The sequence below is a fragment of the Ranitomeya variabilis genome, chromosome 2, assembly GCF_051348905.1.
Source record: "Ranitomeya variabilis isolate aRanVar5 chromosome 2, aRanVar5.hap1, whole genome shotgun sequence".
NCBI lineage: Eukaryota > Metazoa > Chordata > Amphibia > Anura > Dendrobatidae > Ranitomeya > Ranitomeya variabilis.
Genome location: NC_135233.1, coordinates 221275258 through 221299839, shown reverse-complemented (window position 1 = coordinate 221299839; position 24582 = coordinate 221275258). Strand labels below are relative to the sequence as shown.

The following is a 24582-nucleotide window of genomic DNA, read 5'->3' as shown; positions in this document are numbered from 1 at the left end:
GCCGTGGCATTGTCCGACTGTATTCTGATGTGAGAGGCTGCCAGTAAGTGATGGAAGGCCCTCAATGCCAGTAGGATGGCACGAATTTCCAGGATGTTGATGGGCATGGTCGCTTCCACTGGGGACCACTTGCCCTGTGGTGTAGGTGCACCGCACCCAAACCCGTCAGGCTCGCGTCGGTGGTCAGAACCTTCCACTGACCTGTGAGAAAGGATTTCCCCTTTGCTAGCGAGGTGGGCTTGAGCCACCAGTGCAGGGACCTCCTGGTTGACGACGTTAGCTGGAACTCCCTGTCGAGAGAAAAGGGATTCCTGTCCCAGGACTTGAGAATGGCTAGTTGGAGAGGTCTGAGGTGAAACTGGGCAAATGGGACAGCTTCTATTGCTGCTGCCATCTTGCCGAGGACTCTCGGCAAACCGGAGAGATCGAGGGGGTTTGCGGAGGAGGGTGCGAACTGCTAGTTGGAGAGCCAGTGCCTTGTCCTTGGGAAGGAGCACTAGACCCCTGGAGGTGTTGAATAACATTCCCAGGAAGGTCAGGGACTGACTCGGGGTTGGTGATGACTTTCGTAGGTTGATTAACCAGCCCATGCGACTGAGAGTATCGGTTGTGATTGAGACGCTGAGCTCGCAGTCCTTGAAGGTGGAAGCCTTGATGAGTAGATCGTCCAGGTATGGAACGACTACTATGCCTCTGGAGTGCAGGACGTCCATGGTGGCTGCCATGACCTTGGTGAACACTCTGGGAGCCGTGGCGAGTCCGAAAGGGAGCCACGAATTGGTAGTGGTCCTGGCCTATTGCGAACCTGAGAAACCTCTGATGGGCAGGTGCAATGGGTATATGCAGGTATGCGTCTTGTATGTCTATGGAGGAGAGATATTCTCCCTTCTCCATGGACGCAATGATGGACCGAAGGGACTCCATGCGGAAATGACAGACCCGTACATATTTGTTGAGCTGTTTTAGGTCTAGTATGGGCCGTACGCTGCCTCCTTTCTTGGGAACTACGAACAGATTGGAGTAGAACCCTCGGAAGCGGTCGGTCGTGGGTACCGGCACTATGACTCCTGCTTGAAAAAGCGAGGAGACCGCTTGGTGGTAGGCACGAGCCTTGGCTGGCGGTTTTGGGGGGACAGAGAGGAAGAACAGGTCCGGTGGGTTGGAGGTGAAGTCTATTTTGTATCCGGAAGACACTAGTTCCCTGACCCACCAGTCTTCTGTAATAGGCAGCCAGACTTGATGAAAGAGCAAAAGTCGGCCGCCTACTGGTGTGGTGTCTTCCGGAGTCCGTGAGTCATGATGAGGAGAAAGTGAGATTTTCCTCCTCTGGGCTTAGGCTGGCCTGCTTTTGACTGCCAGATCTTGTCCGACCTTTGCGTCGATCGTGAGTTGTCCCTGCGTGGGGAACGGTTACAATTTTGTGCTGGACGCGAGACGGACCAGCCGGAGGAATTCCGAATGGATCGGAATCGAGTTTGGTTACGCTTCTTGTAAGTGCGTTTAGGTTTCAGTTGGGGAAGAGAAGTACTCTTACCCCCGGTGGTGTTGGATATCAGTGTCCAACTGTTCACCGAAAAGTCTCCCACTGAGGTAGGGGAGGTGCGTGAGGGACTTCTTTGAGGCTGCGTCCGCTTTCCATTCCCGCAGCCAGAGGATACGCCGAATCGTGATGGCGTTTGATGCTATCCCCGCTACTCCCCTTGCTGAATCCAGAGCTGCATGGAGCATGTAGTCTGCTACAACTGTTATTTGAACCGCTTGGTCCGACAGCTCAGGAGCGGATGGCTTGGAGAGCTTGTAAATTCTTTGCCCAGGCCAGAATGGCCTTGGCAGCCCAAACTGAGGCGAACGCGGGAGCCAGGGATGCCCCTGCTGCCTCGAAAATTGAACGAGCCATGCGTTCTACCTGCCGGTCTGCTGCGTCCCTGAGGGTTGAGCTATCTGGCAGTGAAAGGAGGGTCTGTGCTGCTAGCCTGGAGACTGGGGGATCCACTTCAGGTGGATCTGTCCATTCCTTTGTGTCCTTCTGTGGGAAGGGGTACCTCGCCTCCAGATATTTGTGATTAGCGAATTTTTTCTCAGGCTGAGCGAGCTGCTTTTTAAGGATCGCCCCTTAAACTCTGGGTGGTTAGAGAAAACTTTAGGCGGCTTCAGAGGTCCTTCAAAGGAAATCTTATGTTCTGGGGCCTCTGGTGGTGGATCAGAAATGTCCAGCACCCGATGGATGGATGAAATTATATGTCATCAACTAGCGCTGTATTGCTAGGAGGGATTGGGATCAGGGACCCCTCCGTTTCTCTGTCTGAGTCAGAGACGCAGATGCCTTCCGAATACTGTGTATCACTGAGGCTTCCCTTGCTAAGTGGGCCGGGGAGGAGGCCTTCTCTGGTCGGGGATTGCGGAGATCTGCATTGTCTGTCCCTGGAATGGGACAGTCTAGAAGACCTGGAGCTACGGTGTCTATCCCTAGAGGGGGATGACCGTGTGCTATGGGATGACGCAGATGGACTTGATCTATGGCTCCGCTTGCGTCCTGACCTAGACGTGGATGTGCCAGGGTCATCTTGTTCCCGAGTCAAGCTCTCCCTTTGCTGGGTAACGGTCATAGCCGGGGCATGACCCTGCAGAGCCTGAAGCAATGTGGAGGTTACGTTATCTATAGACTGCGTCATAGATTGCGATATCTGAGTAGCCCATTCCGGCGTGGCATTAGACACCGAGGCATTGGCAGGGGCTTCTTGGGGCTCTGACACATTAGTTTGTATACAGTTCTGACAATGCGGGTACGTGCTACTACTGGGGAGAGCGGTCCCGCAGGCTGTGCAGAAGGCATAACAGCAGTTCTGCCTGGTTCTCTTGGACCTTGAGCCCGGCATAGTGCACAGAGTGCCGTAGTGCTGCCAGCAGAGGACCTTAAAGGGGTAGAAAAAACCTATAGGGGAGCCTTATAGGTAATATGGATTCACAGCGGAGTAAAAAACCCAGCTGTGATCTTACCCCACCAGTGTGCCCCTAGGTCCAGCGCCGAAGATCCACAGTCCTGTGCCCCCCGGAGACTGGCTGCCTGGTCCTGGTCCTGCAGACCGGGAGATGCAGGGTTAATCTGCAGCCGAAAATGGCTGCTGAGACAGAGAGGAAAGGAGAAGGGGGCGGAGAGCTGGAAAAAGGCAGCAAGGCTGTGTAAAAACGCGCCCTGTCTCGATCCACCCACTTTTTGACACTGTAGAGTGTCATATTTGTCATCCGGGGGGTGGGCCGGGGGGGCGGAGAGGAGGCGGCAGCTTCAGCTAGGCCAAAGCCGGGGCCTAAATTACATGCCTGAGGCCCAGAAGGGCTCCAGGCCGGCGCGAAAGTCCGCGAGGGGGTCGGATCTGAACCGGACCCCTCCGGATTTAAAGGCAGGATGGCGGTGGGGCTATAAGCGGAAGGGGGAGCCCGGTAGGGGTCTCCCTGAGGCAGTATAGAGCTGGTGCTGCCGCAGAGACAAGGGCGCAGGGAGCCCTGTGGCTGTATGTGCCATGCCTGCCTGCACTCCCCCCGGGCCCAACAGGAGCCCGCAGCTGGGCTGAGGTCCCTGGATGCAGGCGCAGTGTGCTGGCCCATTGCTGGGAGCTGTAGAATGCTGCCTGTACAGGCCCTACCTGAGGTGTCTCAACCTAATACCCCCAGAGGGGGATAGGGAGGGTGCTGTTGTCACCTTCAGGGGCCTTTATCCTCGCCTCGACCTCAACCCAGAAACCAAAAGGAATTGGGGAAGGAGGGGGGGTCTCGACTTCGAACCAGCACCCGAGGGACTGGGGAAAGGAGCAACATGGGGAATAGCCATCTCTACTTCAACTGGGCACCCCATAATAGGGGGCCGAGGAAGGAGCCATGCCGGGAGTCTCATAGGAGACCCTCTTTTCTTCATCTGTAATCCCGTCGGAAAAAACGGGAGTAAAAATCTTTTAGGTGTGCCTCCTATGCGACACTAAGCAAAAACTGGAGAAGGCTGATGCCGTCCAGGGGTGTATACTGCACAGGAGGAGCCACAGTTAATCTTTTTCAGATTATGCATAGTGTCGCCTCCTAGTGGACAGCAGCATAACACCCATGGTCCTGTGTCCCCCAATGAGGCGACAGAGTAATGTGTCTTATATTCTAGGTTCTTCAAAGTAGTCACCTTTTGCTTTGATGACTGCTTTGCACACTCTTGGCATTCTCTTGATGAGCTTCAAGAGGTAGTCACCGGGAATGGTTTTCACTTCACAGGTGTGCCCTGTCAGGTTTAATAAGTGGGATTTCTTGCCTTATAAATGGGGTTGGGACCATCAGTTGTGTTGAGCAGAAGTCTGGTGGATACACAGCTGATAGTCCTACTGAATAAACTGTTAGAATTTGTATTATGGCAAGAAAAAAGCAGCTAAGTAAAGAAAAATGAGTGGCCATCATTACTTTAAGAAATGAAGGTTAGTCAGTCCGAAAAATTGGGAAAACTTTGAAAGTGTCCCCAAGTGCAGTGGAAAAAAAAACATCAAGCGCTACAAAGAAACTGGTTCACATGAGGACCGCCCAAGGAAAGGAAGACCAAGAGTCACCTCTGCTTCTGAGGATAAGTTTATCCAAGTCACCAGACTCAAATCGCAGGCTAACAGCAGCTCAGATTAGAGACCAGGTCATTGCCACACAGAGTTCTAGCAGCAGACACATCTCTACAACAACTGATAAGAGAAGACATTGTGCAGCAGGCCTTCATGGTAAAATAGCTGCTAGGTAACCACTGCTAAAGACAGGCAACAAGCAGAAGAGACTTTTTTGGGCTACAGAACACAAGGAATGGACATTAGAACAGTGGAAATCTGAGTCCAAATTTGAGATCTTTGGTTCCAACCACAGTGTCTTTGTGCGACGCAGAAAAGGTGAACGGATGGACTCTACATGCTTGGTTCCCACCGTGAAGCATGGAGGAGGAGGTGTGATGATGTGGGGGTGCTTTGCTGGTGACACCGTTGGGGATTTATTCAAAATTGAAGGCATACTGAACCAGCATGGCTACCACAGTATCTTGCAGCGGCATGCTATTCCATCCGGTTTGCATTTAGTTGGACCATCATTTATTTTTCAACAGGACAATGACCCCAAACACACCTCCAGGCTGTGTAAGGGCTATTTGACCAAGAAGGAGAGTGATGGGGTGCTACGCCAGATGACCTGGCCTCCACAGTCACCAGACCTGAACCCAATCGAGATGGTTTGCGGTGAGCTGGACCGCAGAGTGAAGGCAAAAGGGCCAACAAGTGCTAAGCATCTCTGGGAACTCCTTCAAGATTGTTGGTAGACCATTCCCGGTTACTACCCCTTGAAGCTCATTAAGAGAATGCCAAGAGTGTGCAAAGCAGTCAAAGAAAAAGGTGGCTACTTTGAAGACCCTACAATATAAGACATATTTTCAGTTGTTGCACACTTTTTTGTTAAGTATATAATTCCACATGTGTTAATTCATAGTGTTGATGCCTTCAGTGTGAACGTACAATTCTCATAGTCATGAAAATACAGAAAAATCCTTAAAATGACAAGGTGTGTCTAAACTTTTGGTCTGTAGCGTGCGTGTATATATATATATATATATATATATATATATATATATATATATATATATATATATATATATATACACATACATATATTACACATACACATATATACACACATACATACAGTGGGGCAAAAAAGTATTTAGTCAGTCAGCAATAGTGCAAGTTCCACCACTTAAAAAGATGAGAGGCGTCTGTAATTTACATCATAGGTAGACCTCAACTATGGGAGACAAACTGAGAACAAAATATCCAGAAAATCACATTTTCTGTTTTTTTATCATTTTATTTGCATATTATGGTGGAAAATAAGTATTTGGTCAGAAACAAAATTTCATCTCAATACTTTGTAATATATCCTTTGTTGGCAATGACAGAGGTCAAACGTTTTCTGTAAGTCTTCACAAGGTTGCCACACACTGTTGTTGGTATGTTGGCCCATTCCTTCATGCAGATCTCCTCTAGAGCAGTGATGTTTTTGGCTTTTCGCTTGGCAACACGGACTTTCAACTCCCTCCAAAGGTTTTCTATAGGGTTGAGATCTGGAGACTGGCTAGGCCACTCCAGGACCTTGAAATGCTTCTTACGAAGCCACTCCTTCGTTGCCCTGGCGGTGTGCTTTGGATCATTGTCATGCTGAAAGACCCAGCCACGTTTCATCTTCAATGCCCTTGCTGATGGAAGGAGGTTTGCACTCAAAATCTCATGATACATGGCCCCATTCATTCTTTCATGTACCCGGATCAGTCGTCCTGGCCCCTTTGCAGAGAAACAGACCCAAAGCATGATGTTTCCACCACCATGCTTTACAGTAGGTATGGTGTTGGATGGATGCAACTCAGTATTCTTTTTCCTCCAAACACGACAAGTTGTGTTCTACCAAACAGTTCCAGTTTGGTTTCATCAGACCATAGGACATTCTCCCAAAACTCCTCTGGATCATCCAAATGCTCTCTAGCAAACTTGAGACGGGCCCGGACATGTACTGGCTTAAGCAGTGGGACACGTCTGGCACTGCAGGATCTGAGTCCATGGTGGCGTAGTGTGTTACTTATGGTAGGCCTTGTTACATTGGTCCCAGCTCTCTGCAGTTCATTCACTAGATCCCCCTGCGTGGTTCTGGGATTTTTGCTCACCGTTCTTGTGATCATTCTGACCCTACGGGGTGGGATTTTGCGTGGAGCCCCAGATCGAGGGAGATTATCAGTGCTCTTGAATGTCTTCCATTTTCTAATTATTGCTCCCACTGTTGATTTCTTCACTCCAAGCTGGTTGGCTATTGCAGATTCAGTCTTCCCAGCCTGGTGCAGGGCTACAATTTTGTTTCTGGTGTCCTTTGACAGCTCTTTGGTCTTCACCATAGTGGAGTTTGGAGTCAGACTGTTTGAGGGTGTGCACAGGTGTCTTTTTATACTGATAACAAGTTTAAACAGGTGCCATTACTACAGGTAATGAGTGAAGGAAAGAGGAGACTCTTAAAGAAGAAGTTACAGGTCTGTGAGAGCCAGAAATCTTGATTGTTTGTTTCTGACCAAATACTTATTTTCCACCATAATATGCAAATAAAATGATAAAAAAACAGAAAATGTGATTTTCTGGATTTTTTTTTCTCAGTTTGTCTCCCATAGTTGAGGTCTACCTATGATGTAAATTACAGACGCCTCTCATCTTTTTAAGTGGTGGAACTTGCACTATTGCTGACTGACTAAATACTTTTTTGCGTGTGTGTGTGTGTGTGTGTGTGTGTGTGTGTGTGTGTGTGTGTGTGTGTGTGTGTGTGTGTGTGTGTGTGTGTGTGTGTGTGTGTGTGTGTGTATATATATATATATATATATATATATATATATATATATATATATATGTATATGTATATGTATATGTATATGTATATGTATATGTATATGTATATGTATATGTATATGTATATGTATATATATATATATATATATATATATATATATATATATATATATATATATATATATATATATATATATATATATATATATATATATATATATATATATACATACACACACACACACACACATACTTACTTTCATTCCACATCAAGTGGACCGGTTTTAAAAATCGTCCCCACTCGACCTTCTCCGATTTTGCTGAAAATTTATAAGGATGTACATGTATGTTTGAAAAGAGGTTCTGTAAATTTTTAGGGCCAGATCTCAAATACATTGGGCACTGTTGACCTTTCACTGGAGGTTCCACCAAGCCTGCGGCTTCAGCCAAGAGGATTTTGCAAACTTTGACACAAAGCCATTAGAGTTCTATACTGGCTATGATGCTGAAATTTGGGATACTAGCTCAACTTTTGCTGCTAAACACGATAAAATCATTACCGGCTATGACAAAACAATATTTTGGCCGCAATTTTGTGTCAAAATAGCTTGAAAAATGCGTCGCATAAAATGCATGCCAAACTTTGCCCATATATAACTCAAGAACAAAAACCAATAGTAACTGGTCCTTTGCCCTGTACACCAAACATCTACATGACTTTGCATTGCTGCAATATCACGGTCAAAGCATATGCATTTGTGGAAAAATTCACACCCACATATGATGAAAAACTTAAAAAAAACGAATTTTACCTATTTTTAGGTCAAATTTCTCAAAAAGGGTACCCCTAAAATATATTAATTCTGATATCATTAGAAAGAGCACATTTTTCTCTACAAGGATCATTGTTTGTTTTTTTGGAGTCTCTCAGTTTAAGAAATGAAAAATGCCACTGAACATGGTGTTATTTATTAATACGCAATGAATGGTAACTGCACTATTCAAACCCTTGCGTTGGTCCATGGTGGTTATACCACAACCAATTCCCTAAGAATTGGTATTATAATCCTATTAAGAATTGTAATAATGCTGTCTTTCGAGAATTGGCAGCCCCATCGCCTAGGAGCCATGGCCAATAGCCGTGCAAGGCGAGCCTCGGGCGGTCTCTTTATCGCAGGTTCCGAAGCCTGTGGGTGGGTGTCTTTGCCTAGGATCCCAAGCCTAATATTGGGTATCTTTTGTTGGTTGCCAAGCCATAATGTTCAGTCTAAGTGGTCTGGAATTGTTGCTGAATTTGCAACATAATCGGTTCAGAGAAGCTGTATTGTCGGCCCATTGCTGGTGCTGGAATTATTGCAATGATTGACTGCTCGGGAATCCAGCATGTATCATTTCTCACAGGCCAGTGAAAAAAGATAGCTGGTCCGTGAGGATGCATAAAATTTATTAATGCATCATGCTCGTCGACTGAAATTTCAGAAATATTTCCAATCCACCACTTCCTTTCGTAAATGCAGGCAATGTATTGCCCTGGCTGGAGGTTTGCAATTGGCACAAAAGGCATTTCTGATCAGACAGATCTATCTACATGGGCAATGAAAGATGATGGGTCATTTGACACCCTTGAAATGCGAATCTTTTTGTCATCAATTGGCACAAACTGGTGATTTTCTCTTGTTCCAGCAATTGTATGTCCATCTTTGAACCTTTCCTCTTGAACTACCCGTATTTCGTCAATTTTTTCTTTTGGAACAAAAAAAAAAAACTTGATTCCATGCAGTTGCTCGTTGCAAAAGATGAATAAATCCACCGGGGTCAGTATTTGGTTTTCAGTTGGGCGTTGAAGACTGGCACGAGCTGCCAACCTCTTTGCTGTCCCTCCCATCCCATGGCGACTTTCCATGACTGGTACCAAAACAATTCCATTCAGCGCTGATATTGAAATCAGCTTTGTGGTGGCACAAGTTGAGAAAATTTTTGAAATTTTTGTACTGGGCTGCAGATCCATCGCTGAAGTAGTGGATATGACGAATCCCATAGATGAGTCTTGAGATACTCCACAATTACTGTTAAGGTGTGGACTGCAACTGTCATGTCGTGAGCAATCACTGATTATGCACAAACTGATGTTCTGCGCAGCTTCACCATTAAACTCCTTGAAGTAAATTACAAATGGGTGTACTGTAGCTTGACTATTTTCTATTATGTTATATTATATATATTATATATTACATTATATAATAATATCAGAGGTGTCAAACTGCATTCCTCGAGGGCCGCAAACAGCTCATGTTTTCAGGATTTCCTTAGCATTCCACAAGGTGCTGGAATCCTGTGCAGTTGATTAAATTATCACCTGTGCAATACAAGGAAATCCTGAAAACATGACCTGTTTGCGGCCCTCGAGGAATGCAGTTTGACACCTCAGATAATATTATAATAATATATATAATATTATAATATTATAATGTATATTATATTATATTTTACTATTGCCTATCGGGATCGGAATGGCCCTGAAATTGGATTTTCCAAGTTTTGTGAGCTTCGGCCAAAGTGGTGCGTAACCGTTGGATCTGCTGGAACACATTCCGTTTGTGTGTGTGTACCATTCACCAAAATGTCAAACTAATGCTTGCAGCATGCCCAATCAATGATGACTACAAAGAGCTCATTTCACCAATTCTCGAAAGACAGCATTATTACAATTCTTAATAGGATTATAATACCAATTCTTAAGGAATTGGTTGTGGTATAACCACCATGGACCAACGCAAGGGTTTGAATAGTGCAGTTACCATTCATTGACTATTAATAAATAACACCATGTTCAGTGGCATTTTTCATTTCTTAAACTGAGAGACTCCAAAAAAAAAAAAAAAAAAAAACAATGATCCTTGTAGAGAAAAATGTGCTCTTTCTAATTATATCAGAATTAATATATTTTAGGGGTACCCTTTTGAGAAATTTGACCTAAAAATAGGTAATCTTTTTTTTTTTTAAGTTTTTCATCATATGTGGGTGTGAATATTTCCACAAGTACATATGCTTTGACCGTGATATTGCAGCAATGCAAAGTCATGTAGATGTTTGGTGTACAGGACAAAGCACCAGTTACTATTGGTTTTTGGTCTTGAGTTATATATGGGCAAAGTTTGGCATAAATTTTATGCGACGCGTTTTTCAAGCTACTTTGACACAAAATTGCGGCCAAAATATTGTTTTGTCATAGCCGGTAATGATTTTATCGTGTTTAGCAGCAAAAGTTGAGCTAGTATGCCAAATTTCAGCATCATAGCCAGTATAGAACTCTAATGGCTTTGTGCCAAAGTTTGCAAAATCCTCTTAGCTGAAGCCGCAGGCTTGGTGGAACCTCCAGTGAAAGGTCAACAGTGCCCAATGTATTTGAGATCTGGCCCTAAAAATTTACAGAACCTCTTTTCAAACATACATGTACATCCTTATAAATTTTCAGCAAAAATCGGAGAAGGTCGAGTGGGGACGATTTTTAAAACTGGTCCACTTGATGTGGAATGACTATCTATATCTATCTATCTATATATATGGTGGGGGTGTGGGGGGGGGGTGTGTGTGTGTGTGTGTGTGTGTGTGTGTGTGTGTGTGTGTGTGTGTGTGTGTGTGTGTGTGTGTGTGTGTGTGTGTGTGTGTGTGAGAGAGATCGATCCTTTTCTCCGAACCAATCATTGGGGGGGACACAGGACCACGGGTGTTGTGCTGCTGCCACTAGGAGGACACTAAGTAAACACAGAAAGAATAGCTCCTCCCCTGCAGTATACACCATCCTGCTGGCTCTCAGTGAACCAGTTCGGTAACAAAGCAGGAGCTTAATATTTAACAAGGATGAATTATGTCAAAACCAAGTTAACTCAAAACAAAACCAAAGCCAATAGGCTAACAGGGTGGGTGCTGTGTCCCCCAATGATTGGCTCGGAGAAAAGGATTTTACGGTGAGTACACAAAAATCTCCTTTTCTCCTACGCCTCATTGAGGGACACAGGACCATGGGACGTCCTAAAGCAGTCCCTGGGTGGGAAACAATTAACTGCAATTGCTGCTTGTACCCACAAGTTACAGATGCGGCACAGCCGCCTGCAAAATTCGTCTGCCGACGGTCGCATCTGCCGAGGCCTGAGAGTGAATATGGTAATGTTTTGTAAAGGTATGCAGGCTGGACCAAGTCACAGCCTTACAAACTTGTGCTGCCGAAGCTTGGTGCCGGATGGCCCAAGACACACCCACTGACCGAGTGGAGTGAGCCTTAATCCCTGCTGGGACAGGAAGACCTGACTCGGTAGGACTCTTGAATAGCCGAACGAATCCATTTGACTATTGTCACCTTGGAAGCGGGAAACCCTTTCCTCGGTCCTTCCGGAAGCACGAATAGGGCATCTGACCTGCGGAAAGACGCTGTCGCGAGATGTATCTCCTAAGAGCTCTCACTAAATCCAGTGTGTGAAGGGCCTTCTCGATGCGATGGACTGGTGCCGGACAGAGTGACTGTAAGACAATCTCCTCATTGAGATGAAAAGAGGATACAACTTCCGGTAGAAAAGACGGGGATGTCATCAAAACCACCTTATCCTGATGAAAATTCAGGAACGGAACTTGAGAGGACAGAGCCGCCAGCTCGGAGACTCGTCTAATAGAGGTGACCGCAACTAGAAAAGCAACTTTCCATGAAAGAAGAGACAGGGAAACCTCCTGTAGAGGTTCGAAAGGAGCCTGTTGCAAAACTTCGAGGACCAGGTTAAGATCCCATGGTTCCAAAGGCATTCTATAGGGGGGCGCCCGATGGGAGACTCCCTGAATAAACATCTTGACCTGTAATCTGTTGGCAATCCTGCGTTGGAAGAGAACAGACAGGGCTGAGATCTGCCCCTTGAGAGAACTAAGGGCGAGACCCAAGTCCAAACCCGTTTGTAAGAACTCGAGAATGGAAGGGATGGAAAAATGTAGAGGAGAACGTCCTCGGTCGCTACACCATGAAAAGAAAGTCTTCCAAGTGCAATGATAGATACGCATAGACGTAGGCTTTATAGCGCTGATCATGGTAGCTATGACTTCTGGAGAGAAACCTGCCTGGGATAGGACCCAGGACTCAACGGCCATGCCGTCAAACACAAGGCCTCCGAGTTCTGGTGGTAAAAGGGGCCTTGAGATAGCAGATCTGCGCGATTCGGTAATCGCCAGGGAACGTCGGCAACTTGTTGGAACTAGTTCCGCGTACCACGCCCAGCGCGGCCAATCTGGCGCAATCAGGATTACCGGTACCCTCTCCACTGATTTTCTTGATGACTCTCGGCAGGAGAGGAAGCGGGGGAAATATGTACGGAAGCCGAAAATGATGCCACGGGAGTACAAGAGTGTCTGCCCCGATGGCTGCCAGATCGTGGGACCGAGCCATGAAGTTGGGAACCTTGGAATTCAGCCATGAGGCCATCAGATCCACGTCCGGGGTTCCCCAACGACAGCAGATCTGGTGGAAGATCTCCGGGTGGAGAGACCACTCCCCAGAGTCGAGGCATTGCCAACTGAGGAAGTCTGCCTCCCAATTGTCCACTCCTGGGATGTGAACGGCAGAGATCATGGAGCGGTTTTCCTCGGCCCATCGGAGGATGTGGCCTACCTCTGTCATGGCCGCCCTGCTGCGGGTTCCCCCTTGGCGGTTGATGTATGCCACTGCAGTGGCGTTGTCGGACTGAACCCTGATTGGGCGACCTGCTAGGAAGGGATGGAACTGGAGAAGTGCCAGCCTGATCGCCCGGATTTCCAAGATGTTGATTGGGAGGCGTGATTCCTGGGAGGACCAGCGGCCTTGAGCAGTGTGATGAAGGAACACCACTCCCCAGCCTAGAAGACTGGCGTCTGTCGTCACAACCAGCCAGTGTACTGGAAGAAAAGACTTCCCTTGATTCAGGGAGGATTTCAATGTCCACCACCTGAGAGACTGTCCGACTCGCTGGGGAAGGAGGAACCGACGGTCTAAGGAGAACGGGTTCCTGATCCTAACAGCCAGGAGGGCATGCTGTAGGGGACGGAGGTGTAGTTGGGCAAATGGAACCGCCTCCATAGTTGCTACCATCCTGCTGAGGACTCTCATACTGAAGCGCAGAGAGTGAGAGCAAGGCTGAGAGAGCTTCTGAGCTTCTCGCTGTAAGACAGATCTTTTCCGGGGAAGAAGAACCAACCCCCGGGACGAGTCGAGTATCATTCCTAGGAAGGAAATTCGCTGAGCCAGTACTGGGGAAGATTTTTTTAAGTTTATCTTCCAACCCTGGCGAGAAAAAGTATCTATTGTGATGGCCACAGCTTCCTTGCAGGAGCGGAAAGAGGGGCCTTTGCTGAGGATATCGTCTAAATACGGGAGCGCCACCACTCCTCGGGTGTGGAGTATGGCCACGGCAGCCGCCATGAACTTGGTGAATACCCTGGGAGCGGTGGCGAGGCCGAAGGGCAGAGCAACGAATTGGAAGTGATCTTCCTGAACTGCAAAGCGAAGAAACCTTTGGTGAGAAGGTAAAATAGGAATGTGGAGGTATGCGTCATGGATGTCTATAGACGCCAACAACTCGCCTTTTTCCATGGAGGCAATGACAGAACGAAGCGATTCCATCCGGAACCGTCGCACCCTGAAGAACTTTTTCAGCAGTTTTAGGTCCAGTATGGGCCGTACTGTACCGTCCTACTTTGGAACAATGAAGAGGTTTGAATAAAAACCTTGAAACCTTTCGCTCTGAGGGACTGGAATAATAACTCAGTCTTTTCTCAGAGAGCTTATAGCTTTGAAGAACTCTGATGCTTTTGCCCTTGGAGAAGACAGGAAAAAACGGTTTGGAGGATGAGATAAGAGATCTATCTTGTATCCGGAGGACACTAGATCACGGACCCACTCGTCGTGAACGACTGAGAGCCACGCGGCACTGAAGGAAATTAGGCGGCCGCTTACTTTGAGGGTGTCCCCCAGATACAGCAGGGAGTCATTGTGTGGAAGGTCTGCCCGTTCTGGCGCCTCTGGATCTCGGATGCCTTGGCCTGCCTCTCCATGAAGGGGAAGGCTTAAAAGAGGCCTGTGAACCTCTGTCTCCACGTTGTGCCCGGCCGGAACCGGGACCAGTTTGAGTTGTAACAAAAATAAAAAAAAAAAAAAAAAATCGGGACCGAGCCTGTGGTTGCAGGTTCCGAAAAGGCCGAGAGGGTCTCTGTTGTGGAAGAAATTTACTCTTCCCTCCAGTGGCGTCAGAAATTAACTGGTCGAGCTTTTCGCCAATAAGGCGACCGCTCTGATATGGGAGAGAAGTCAATGACTTTTTGGAAGTACAATCCGCACGCCAGTCCCTGAGCCATAAGGACCTCCGGATGGTGATGGCATTTGCTGCTGCTTGAGAAGCGCAGTCAGCGGCATCCAGGGACGCGGTCACTACAAAATCTCCAGCTCTGGCTATCTGAGTAGCGAGGTCTGCTATTTCGGGGGGGAAGATTGGTATCCAGTATTGCTGAAGACAAGACCTCAGCCCAGTGGGTCATAGCCTTAGCCACCCACATAGCGGCAAAAGACGGAAAGAGTGCGGCCGCTGAGGCTTCAAAAGCTGAACCCGTCATATTGTCGATCTGACGATCGGTTGGATTTTTAATAGAGGCGCCCTCCGAAGAGGATAAAACAGATTTCGTAGCCAGGCGCGGTACCGGAGGATCTACTGGGGGAGATTGTGACCAATCTTTTCTTAGATCCTGGGCTAAGGGATATTTGGACTCCATGGGCTTCTGCCCTGTGAATCGTTTATCTGGACAGATCCTGAGATTCAACAATTTGCTTAAACTCGGGAGTGGCGAACACTCTGTGAGCTCGTTTGGTCCTCTTAAAGGACATGGCATGATCCGTTTTAGATAAGGGTTCCTCCTCAAGTCTCAAAGCCTTATTCACTAAGGCTTCTTTCACACTAGCGTCGGGCCGACGTTCCCGACGCTAGCGTTGTCTCCGCTGCACAACGGGGGCAGCGGATGAATTTTTCCAGCGCATCCGCTGCCCCATTGCGAGGTGCGGGGAAGCGCGGGGAGGTGGGGGCGGAGTTCCGGCCGCGCATGCGCGGTCGGAAAAAGCGGACCGTCGTGAGCAAAAAAGTTACATGTAGCGTTTTTTGCTCCCGACGGTCAGCCACTGCACGATGCATCTGTCGCACGACGGGTGCGACGTGTGGCAGTCCGTCACAATGCGTCGCTTAATGTTAATCAATGGCGAAAAAACGCATCCTGCAAACACTTTTGCAGGATGCGTTTTTTCGGCAAAACGACGCATTGTGACGGAATGCAGTTAGTCTACGTTCACATTAGCGTTCGTCGCCGCATGCGTCATGCGCCCCTATATTTAACATGGGGGCACATGGACATGCGTTGTGCTGCGTTTTGCGACGCATGGCCGCAAGCGTTGGGCGCAGAGAACGCAACAAGTTGCATTTTTTTTGCGTCCAACTTTCGGCAAAAAAGGACGTATGCGTCGCAAAATGCAGCATTTTAGCGTGCGTTTTGTTGCGTTATTGGTTGCGTTGTGTCGCCGACGCAGCGGCGCACAACGCAAATGTGAACGTAGCCTTAACACTAGTGTGAAAGTAGCCTAACTCAATTAGAGAGTCGAGAGTCTCCTGATTGTGATGAAATTCCTGATCTAGGGACGTGTCAGAATCGTCCTGAGACAGGTTCTCTACTAGCCCCAATGGAAGGGGAGCGAGAAATGGAGCTCTCAGAACCCGAAAACCGGTGATGGTCTGGGGATATGGCATGAGTCCTTTTCCTGGAAGAGTGAGAACTCCTTGGCAAGGTATGACCCCTGGAATACGAGGGGTTCTGACCATCGGAAGCGTCGTCCGTATTAGTGCCCTGGTTAGAGGAAGGGTCTCGGAACGAGTAACGCTTTTGCCAGGGATGCCATAGACCAGGAAAGGGAGGTAGCCCACTCAGGGGGACTAGCCTCACTGGGTTCAGTATCAGCAACAGGTGGTTCCTGAGCCGTCACCAGTTCACAAGCTGTGCATAATGCAGTATTGTGACCCCGGGGTAATGATACCTTACAAGAGGTACATGCAGCAAAAAATACAGTGTGGGTTTTCCCAGACTTTTTGTGAGGCTTTGGTTGAGACATAGTGAAGCCTGGAGGAAAGCGCTTACTAGCAGGGGAAGGGTTAAGCTATGCTTCTGCAGCTTACCCAGGTCCTGTGTCTTGAGTCCCCAGGGCAGGTCCGCAGTGTAGGCAGAGAAAAACGCTAGTCCTGAGGGCTGTGATAGGAAACGCTGGAGCAGTGCTGCAGCATCAGGGCTGTGGGTGTCTCAAGATGGCCGCCGAGACCAGGAAGTGGGAGCTCATCACAGGGAACGAGAAGCGCCAGGATAAGTGGGCGGGGCTAACTGCCTGTGGGCGTGGCCAAAACTCCGGCCTGTATCGAGGGAAAAAAATTATTATTTTTTTCTTCTTCTGCGGTTGCGGCCTGCAGCGCCGCGACCGCTATTAGCGCCAACATTAGCTGCACTCCTTCGTGGGGTTGCTGCACTACGGACCACCCACGGACACAGGCTAAAGATGCGGACCTCCCATACCCCGGGCACCAGTACCCCCCAGCGCCTCAGCCCCCGCAGTGTACTCACGGTAGATGCGGTGGGCCGGTGCTCAATCCACCATCGCCATAGTCAGGGAGGGGGTGGAGAGCTTCTGCCGCCATGCGTCATCTGCTATATCAGTGGTGATGCAGAGGGGGGCTGCACAGACGCCATATACACTCACCGGCCACTTTATTAGGTACACCTGTCCAACTTCTTGTTAACACTTAATTTCTAATCAGCCAATCACATGGCGGCAACTCAGTGCATTTAGGCATGTAGACATGGTCAAGACAATCTCCTGCAGTTCAAACCGAGCATCAGTATGGGGAAGAAAGGTGATTTGAGTGCCTTTGAACGTGGCATGGTTGTTGGTGCCAGAAGGGCTGGTCTGAGTATTTCAGAAACTGCTGATCTACTGGGATTTTCACGCACAACCATCTCTAGGGTTTACAGAGAATGGTCCGAAAAAGAAAAAAAATCCAGTGAGCGGCAGTTCTGTGGGCGGAAATGCCTTGTTGATGCCAGAGGTCAGAGGAGAATGGGCAGACTGGTTCGAGCTGATAGAAAGGCAACAGTGACTCAAATCGCCACCCGTTACAACCAAGGTAGGCCTAAGAGCATCTCTGAACGCACAGTGCGTCAAACTTTGAGGCAGATGGGCTACAGCAGCAGAAGACCACACCGGGTACCACTCCTTTCAGCTAAGAACAGGAAACTGAGGCTACAATTTGTACAAGCTCATCGAAATTGGACAGTAGAAGATTGGAAAAACGTTGCTTGGTCTGATGAGTCTCGATTTCTGCTGCGACATTCGGATGGTAGGGTCAGAATTTGGCGTAAACAACATGAAAGCATGGATCCATCCTGCCTTGTATGGAGCATCTTTGGGATGTGCAGCCGACAAATCTGCGGCAACTGTGTGATGCCATCATGTCAATATGGACCAAAATCTGAGGAATGCTTCCAGCACCTTGTTGAATCTATGCCACGAAGAATTGAGGCAGTTCTGAAGGCAAAAGGGGGTCCAACCCGTTACTAGCATGGTGTACCTAATAAAGTGGCCGGTGAGTGTGTATCATGTCCGGCTATGCACCTGGCTCCAGGAGAGGTAGATGGAGGGCTACTCCATGTGGTCGCTTGCTATGGAGGGGGGAGATCGGATCGCAAAGGAACCGTCGCCCGTAAGGCGAGCTCAGGGCTGGCATCCAACGTTGCAGGAAAGGATACGGGAGGGACACTCCACGTGCTTGCCTGTTGATGGTTCGGGGGAGATCGGAACCTAGAAAGGATCCGTCGCCCCCATTCGCTCCGTTAAGGAAAAATAGAATAAAAAGTAAAAAGCTAAAATAAAAACGGTGGGGTCCTGTGTCGCCCAATGAGGCGTAGCAGAAATTTAGTGAGTGTGTGTGTGTGTGTGTGTGTGTGTGTGTGTGTGTGTGTGTGTGTGTATATACATACATATCTCCCTCTAAACCCACAAGGTTATATGTAAAAATAAAAAAAACCTAGTCAAGAACTGACTTGGCATACCTGTTGCTCCTGCTTGCGTGATAATGGCAGACATAGGAATAGTTTTTATGATGGTTGTGGTTCCAGGCTTTGTTGTGTTGGGTGAGACACTGCTAATGCCTAGGATAGTGGGCTTGGTGCCCGTGCCTCCTGCCTGTGTGGTCGTGATAATAGTTGTGGGTTTGCCATCTGCTGACGTCACCAACTTCAGAATCGTTCCTGCTGGGAGAGGTCCCTTTGTCTAAAAGGAAAATAGTAAAAAAGGGAATTAATTATTTTTTTTTATTTAAAATATTTAACACTTTGGAAAAGGAAATGTGATATTCCTACTTTGTTAGTAAACATGTTACCTGAATAATCTGGGTTAAAGGCCCAGAAGAGGCCTGTCCTGTTATAGCGGAGGTCTGGACTGGTTTGGTTTGGACTACAGACATCATTTTACCAAGATTTGAAATCTGAAAGGCGAATTTAAATTAAAAATGCATGTCAGTCCACCCTTAACACGCTAATATTTTTTTTTATTTTAGAAAAAAAATAAAAATAAACACATTTACCAAGGTGCTGCCACCAGGCACAGAAATCGGACTCTTAACAAGAGTGATAGTCTTTGTGACGCCACCGACTACTGTTGTTACGACCTGTGCTTGCTGTGCAACTGTGACGGTCCCCGACTTATGGACAGTAATGATCGGACGATTCTGCGCATTGGCTGCAGAAGAGACTGAAGTGCCGACTTGAGCTGCTGCAGTTTTCAACATGCGTGTGGCCGGATTACTGACCTGTGGGGGAAGGTTTGAGCCATTAAAACCATCACATACATATAATAGAGTTATGGATACAAGTATCAGGGCATATACCATGCCACCCCAATACTATTAAGAAGACAACGAGACAAGTGACAATCAGTACCCCCAATATAAATTATAACAGAGTAGGCCACTAGATCATCTCAAATCCATCGCCATTCCCAATGTCTAGCTTTAAAAAAAAATAAGGGGCCAGTCTACTTCCATAACTACTTACCATGATTGGAGAGGATGCCACTTTCACCGTTGTTGGGAGTGTACTGGCAGCAGAAGACATGGCAACAGATTTGACCATGGTGGTCCCTGCAGGCATGCTCAGCATTGTTGGCGCAGAGGAAGGCGGGATCTTCTGTGTAGCAGCAGCTGCTGCAGCGAGAGCCGCCATGCCACTCATGGGTTGGCTTCCACCGATAGTCTGGAAAAGACAAACATTCCCAACACAGGTCAAAGCAAAATTATCAATTGATTAAAATCCTAAAACTGCAAGAATAGACAAACACTTACAGCTCCTTGTACACTTTGGGCGGGGACCACCATCCGCACGCCAGGAGGAAGAGATGTGACAGTTACCGGCGTTTTCCCAATTTGTGTAGCTGGCCGAACAGTAACGAGCGGGGTACTCAATGTTTGCTGGGGTGCACCAACCTTTAAAACAGCTGGGACAGCTGAAAGGAAAACTCTTATGTTAAGTTTTGTCCGTGGCTCCGACGCGCCTGTTAATATCACTGTAGAGAAAGAATTTACCTTGAGGACGTGGAGCAGCAGAAACAGCAATTGGGCTCCCAGGAATTGTGGGCAAGACCTGTATTGTGGCTGTGGTAGGAGGCACAGAGGCAGGTTGAGGTACCAGGGTAATGCCGGTGTGAGCTACAGGCTGGACCGCCACAGGTGCAGCGGCAGCAGGAGCTGGACTCTTGGGCGGATTCACTGGCACAGACGGAACTTGATTGGCCGGCGACATTGCTGCAGCGGCAGCCGGGATGTCATATTTCTGAAGTTGCAGCAGATAGCTGTCTGCCGTCGATACACTACCCCAGCTGACTTCCAGAGAGTTGGTATTTGCTCTAACTAACTGAACACGAGCAGGCGCTGGAGGTTTTTCTGTGAAAGAAAGTTGCGTTTTAGCTTGAGGACAATGACAAATTAAGAAGGGAACCTGACAGGTTCCCCAACTTTTTTTTAGTAAAAATTTTGTAACAATAGTGATCAGCGAACGTGCTCAGATAAGGTGTAATTCGAGGATGCTTGAGTGCTATCCGAGTGTCCTAGGCGTGCTCGAATATTAAGTTCAGTCTCCGCGCCTGCATGTCTCATGCCTGTTCGACAGCCGCAACACATGCATGGATTGCCTAACAAAAAGGAAATCCCTGCATGCGTTACAGCTGTCGAACAGCCGCGAGACATGCAACTGCAGGGACTTAACATATTATTCGAGCACACCTTTGACACTCACTCAAGCATGCTCGAATAACATCGTAACCGAGCACGTTCACTCATCACTAGTTACTAGCATAACCTGTATATGAATCCCTACAGCAGCCAGAGCAGAGATCAGACGATTGTCAGATTTCCATCATTTAAGAACGTGTTTTGTTTTTTTGAAGGCTGAGACCTAGAAACTGAGGATAACGACGTAAAAGAATAAGTTTAAGGGCTGTTCCAGCTTCAAAGATGGATATTATTGGATAGTGCTTGTAAAACCAAGCACTTTCACAATTTGCAACCGTTCAAGGAATATTAAACACTTTAGTTTACAACTTAAAGCCTAGGTGACCGACCACTGCTGGAATCTAGCTTGCAAGCGCTGCTCTGAAGCTGGTCAGGTTTTAAGAGGAAAACGCGGGCCCCAGCGATCTTGACCAGCTCCAAAACATTGTTTACAAGCTCAATAAAAAATAAATAAAAAAGGAGGGCATATTCTGACGTCATCTCGCAGAATGGTCGGTCTCTGAGGCAACGAATTGTGTATATATATATTTGTTCATCTCTCAAAAACGGGAGAAAATTTCAAGAAGTAGTAAATTGCTTGTATCTACAAGCGCTATCCAACAATGCTTATTTATGAATATGGAAATAACCCTTTAAATATTCATCCAAAATAGGGGACAATTTCCTAATCACTAGAACCCCCAGAAATCCCAAGAACGAGGCTCTGAAATTTGGCTTGAATGGAGTGAAGTGTATGCTCCAAATGCGCTACATACAGTGGTCCTCTATTTCTGGCAGTCCCAGAGTTAAAGAGATTGTCTACTATCCTGACCAAGTTACTGGTTGCACCATGTATGTTTAAACGATAATGCCCCTAAAAATCCCCATATAACTTTTCTGCCGAAGTTTTATAAATTTCTACTTCACTTCCTGACCCCTGGCACCAGATCTGCTGTCACAGTCATCGCTCCCTCTTCAGATTCCAATACTTCTTCACTACATTTCCCATCATCCCCTGTGCTGGGTTGCAAGCCAGTATTGAGCACAGACCAATAACTCCACCTAATCCACTCATTCCTCCTTTATTGTCACACACAATCATCTTTTGAATGGACACACACCGATTCAGCGATGTCAGCGGGACCTCAACGACCAAAAAAAGGTCCAGGCCATTCCGACACGACCAGCGATCTCACAGCAGGGGCCTGGTCGCTGGTACGTGTCACACATAGCGAGATCGCTACTGAGGTCGCTGTTGCGTCACAAAACTTGTGACTCAGCAGCGATCTCGCTAGCGATCTCGCTATGTGTGACGGGGCCTTAAGCGAGATCGCTGCTGAGTCACAAGTTTTGTGACGCAACAGCGACCTCAGTAGCGATCTCGCTATGTGTGACACGTAGCAGCGACCAGGCCCCTGCTGTGAGATCGCTGGTCGTGTCGGAATGGCCTGGACCTTTTTTTGATCGTTGAGGTCCCGCTGGGTAGCACACATCGCTGTGTTTGACACCTTACCAACGACCTCGTTGACGACTCAGACACTGAATCGTCATAATAACTCCCATGTGACATCGTTGTACAGGTCGCTGGTGAGATGTCAAACAGTGAGATCGCAGCAGCGATCGTTGGTAAGATCTCACTGTTTGACATCTCACCAGCGACCACATAGCGACGCAGCAACGATCCCTGACAGGTCGTATCATTGTCGGGATCGCTTTAGCGTCACTAAGTGAGACGGGGCCTTAAGGATAATACCCCTTTTTAATCTGATATCACAAATAAAAGTAAGGCCTCTTTCACATTTCCGTCGGTACGGGGCCATTGCAATCTGTTGGACGTTGTGCAAAATTGTGCACAACGTGGGCAGCGAATGCATCCTCTGCCCATTCTGAAGTCCGGGGAGGAGGGGGCGGAGTTCCGGCTGCACATGCGCAGTCGGAAATGGCAGATCCGACGGACGGAAAAACGTTCCCTTGAACGTTTTTTTGTCACGACGGTCCGCCAAAACACGACGCATCCGTTGCACGATGGATGCGACGTGTGGCCATCCTTCGCAATCCATCGTCAGTAAAAGTCTATGGCAAAAAAAACGCATCCTGCGGGGACATTTGCAGGATCCGTTTTTTTTTTACCAAAACGGATGGCAAAAAACGGAAGTGCGAAAGAGGCCTAATACAAATGTTTGTGTTTTTTTTTTCTCCCTTTCTAAAGCGACCCATCCGTACCACTAGTTGCAGTAGTAAAATTATCTGGACTGATTCCCCATAAAAAAAAAAGCATTGCATCTACCCTACACATGCTTTTGTTTTAATACAAAGAGATATAACGTTGTAAGTATTTTTAATATTGTTTTAACAAGAAAACAATTTTCTAATATATATTTACCTGTTTCAAGGTACCAAAGGTCTTTACAACACACTTGGTTATTCCAGGCCTTACGGTAGCCGTCTCGTCCACTCCAGATATACAAACGTGTGTTAATTGCTACAGCACAGTGGCCGGCACGAGCGCGGGGAATGTTATCCTCCAGCGTATCCATCACAATGTGCTCCCAGGCCATAGAGTCTACAATGAAAAATAAAAGCAAAAAAAATAAAAATTACATTAAAACACCTATCTGAAATTTGTGGGGAAATGAAAACGCATGTGGTTGCCATTTAAAACACATTGACATTACGTACCGAGGTTGAGACAGGCAAGGGTGTTTGTGCATTTCCATTCCTTCTCATGAGTGGCTACCTTGACGTCATCCATTACTAAAGGCACCCAGCCACCGAAGACATACATCCTGGAAATTCATAAGAAAAAAATATTTTGGTTTATTTTTCATTAAGTTACATGTACAACAATGCGGCATTAACAAAAGAAAATACAACAAGAGACAATTTTAGCTTACTTGTTACTTATAGTTGTGGCAGAATGAAGACTTCGAGGAAGAGGAGCGACGCCATTTAGATTGGGTTTATTCCATGTCAGTGTATCTAAAATGGAATGCAAACATTTCAACAAAATTATAGGATGTTAACCCCTTAATCGACCAATGACATTATTGATAAGTGGGTGATCTCTCCATGATAATAAACTTATGATCCTAAAAAGAAGGTGATGGTAAGTGTAGCTGCAGAATGCTGCAGGGCAGTCGCCACAATATCTGAGATCAGAGCTAGCTCTGATCTCTGTAGTTTAACCCTTTAGATGCCAAAACACATCTATGACATTAAAAGGTGTTTGACAGGGTGAGCTCAGCTGTCTGGCCATCCACACCATTTGCGGGGTACCAATGGGTTACTGTTGCAGTCAAGCATTCAAAACCTCCATACCTGCCACAGGTATCTGGCCTAGTAGGTTGCCTAAAAGCACTACACAAGAAGTTAAAGGGTACACGCTCGAGATACTCTAATAACACCCGAGCATGCTCAGATAACACAACATCCGAGCACACTTGCTCATCTATAGAAGACACCTGTCAGTCAAAGGTATCAGGGTGGCAGAAGCCGGCAAGAAACTACATTGGACTATTCAGCCAAGACACAGTTCATGGCTGACTTTACAAAGCATGCTCACTAACATCGCAGGGTGTGGCTGTAATTGCACATTCGAATCATGCCGTTCTTGTTTCGGGGACCATGAATCCAATGACAGATTCCCTTTAAAAGGAACCCGTCACCTCGTTTTGCCGCTTTAAGATGTGGCCACTGCCTTTCTGGGTTAATCTACAGCATTCTGTAATGCTGTAGATAACCCCCGGTCCGACCTGAAAGAGAAGAAAAACAAGTTTTATTATGCTCACCCGTGGTGCGGTCCGGTCCGATGGGTGTCGCAGGTCCCGGCGCCTCCCATCTTCATACGATGTTATCCT

General features: G+C 47.2%; 1 protein-coding gene across 4 annotated transcripts in view; it reads right to left on the bottom strand.

The window, feature by feature from the left end:
- HCFC1 (host cell factor C1) overlaps positions 1 to 24582 on the bottom strand; it is a 73306-nt gene that overhangs the window by 32431 nt on the left and 16293 nt on the right. For all 4 annotated transcript variants that reach the window (XM_077283682.1, XM_077283680.1, XM_077283679.1 and 1 more), the window contains exons 5-13: positions 23620 to 23704; positions 23405 to 23511; positions 23109 to 23288; positions 20042 to 20398; positions 19802 to 19962; positions 19515 to 19712; positions 19046 to 19270; positions 18842 to 18946; positions 18513 to 18732 (exon numbers count right to left, since the gene is read on the bottom strand). In XM_077283682.1, coding sequence (XP_077139797.1) covers positions 18513 to 18732; positions 18842 to 18946; positions 19046 to 19270; positions 19515 to 19712; positions 19802 to 19962; positions 20042 to 20398; positions 23109 to 23288; positions 23405 to 23511; positions 23620 to 23704 — 1638 coding nt within the window. The remainder of the gene's footprint in view (positions 1 to 18512; positions 18733 to 18841; positions 18947 to 19045; positions 19271 to 19514; positions 19713 to 19801; positions 19963 to 20041; positions 20399 to 23108; positions 23289 to 23404; positions 23512 to 23619; positions 23705 to 24582) is intronic.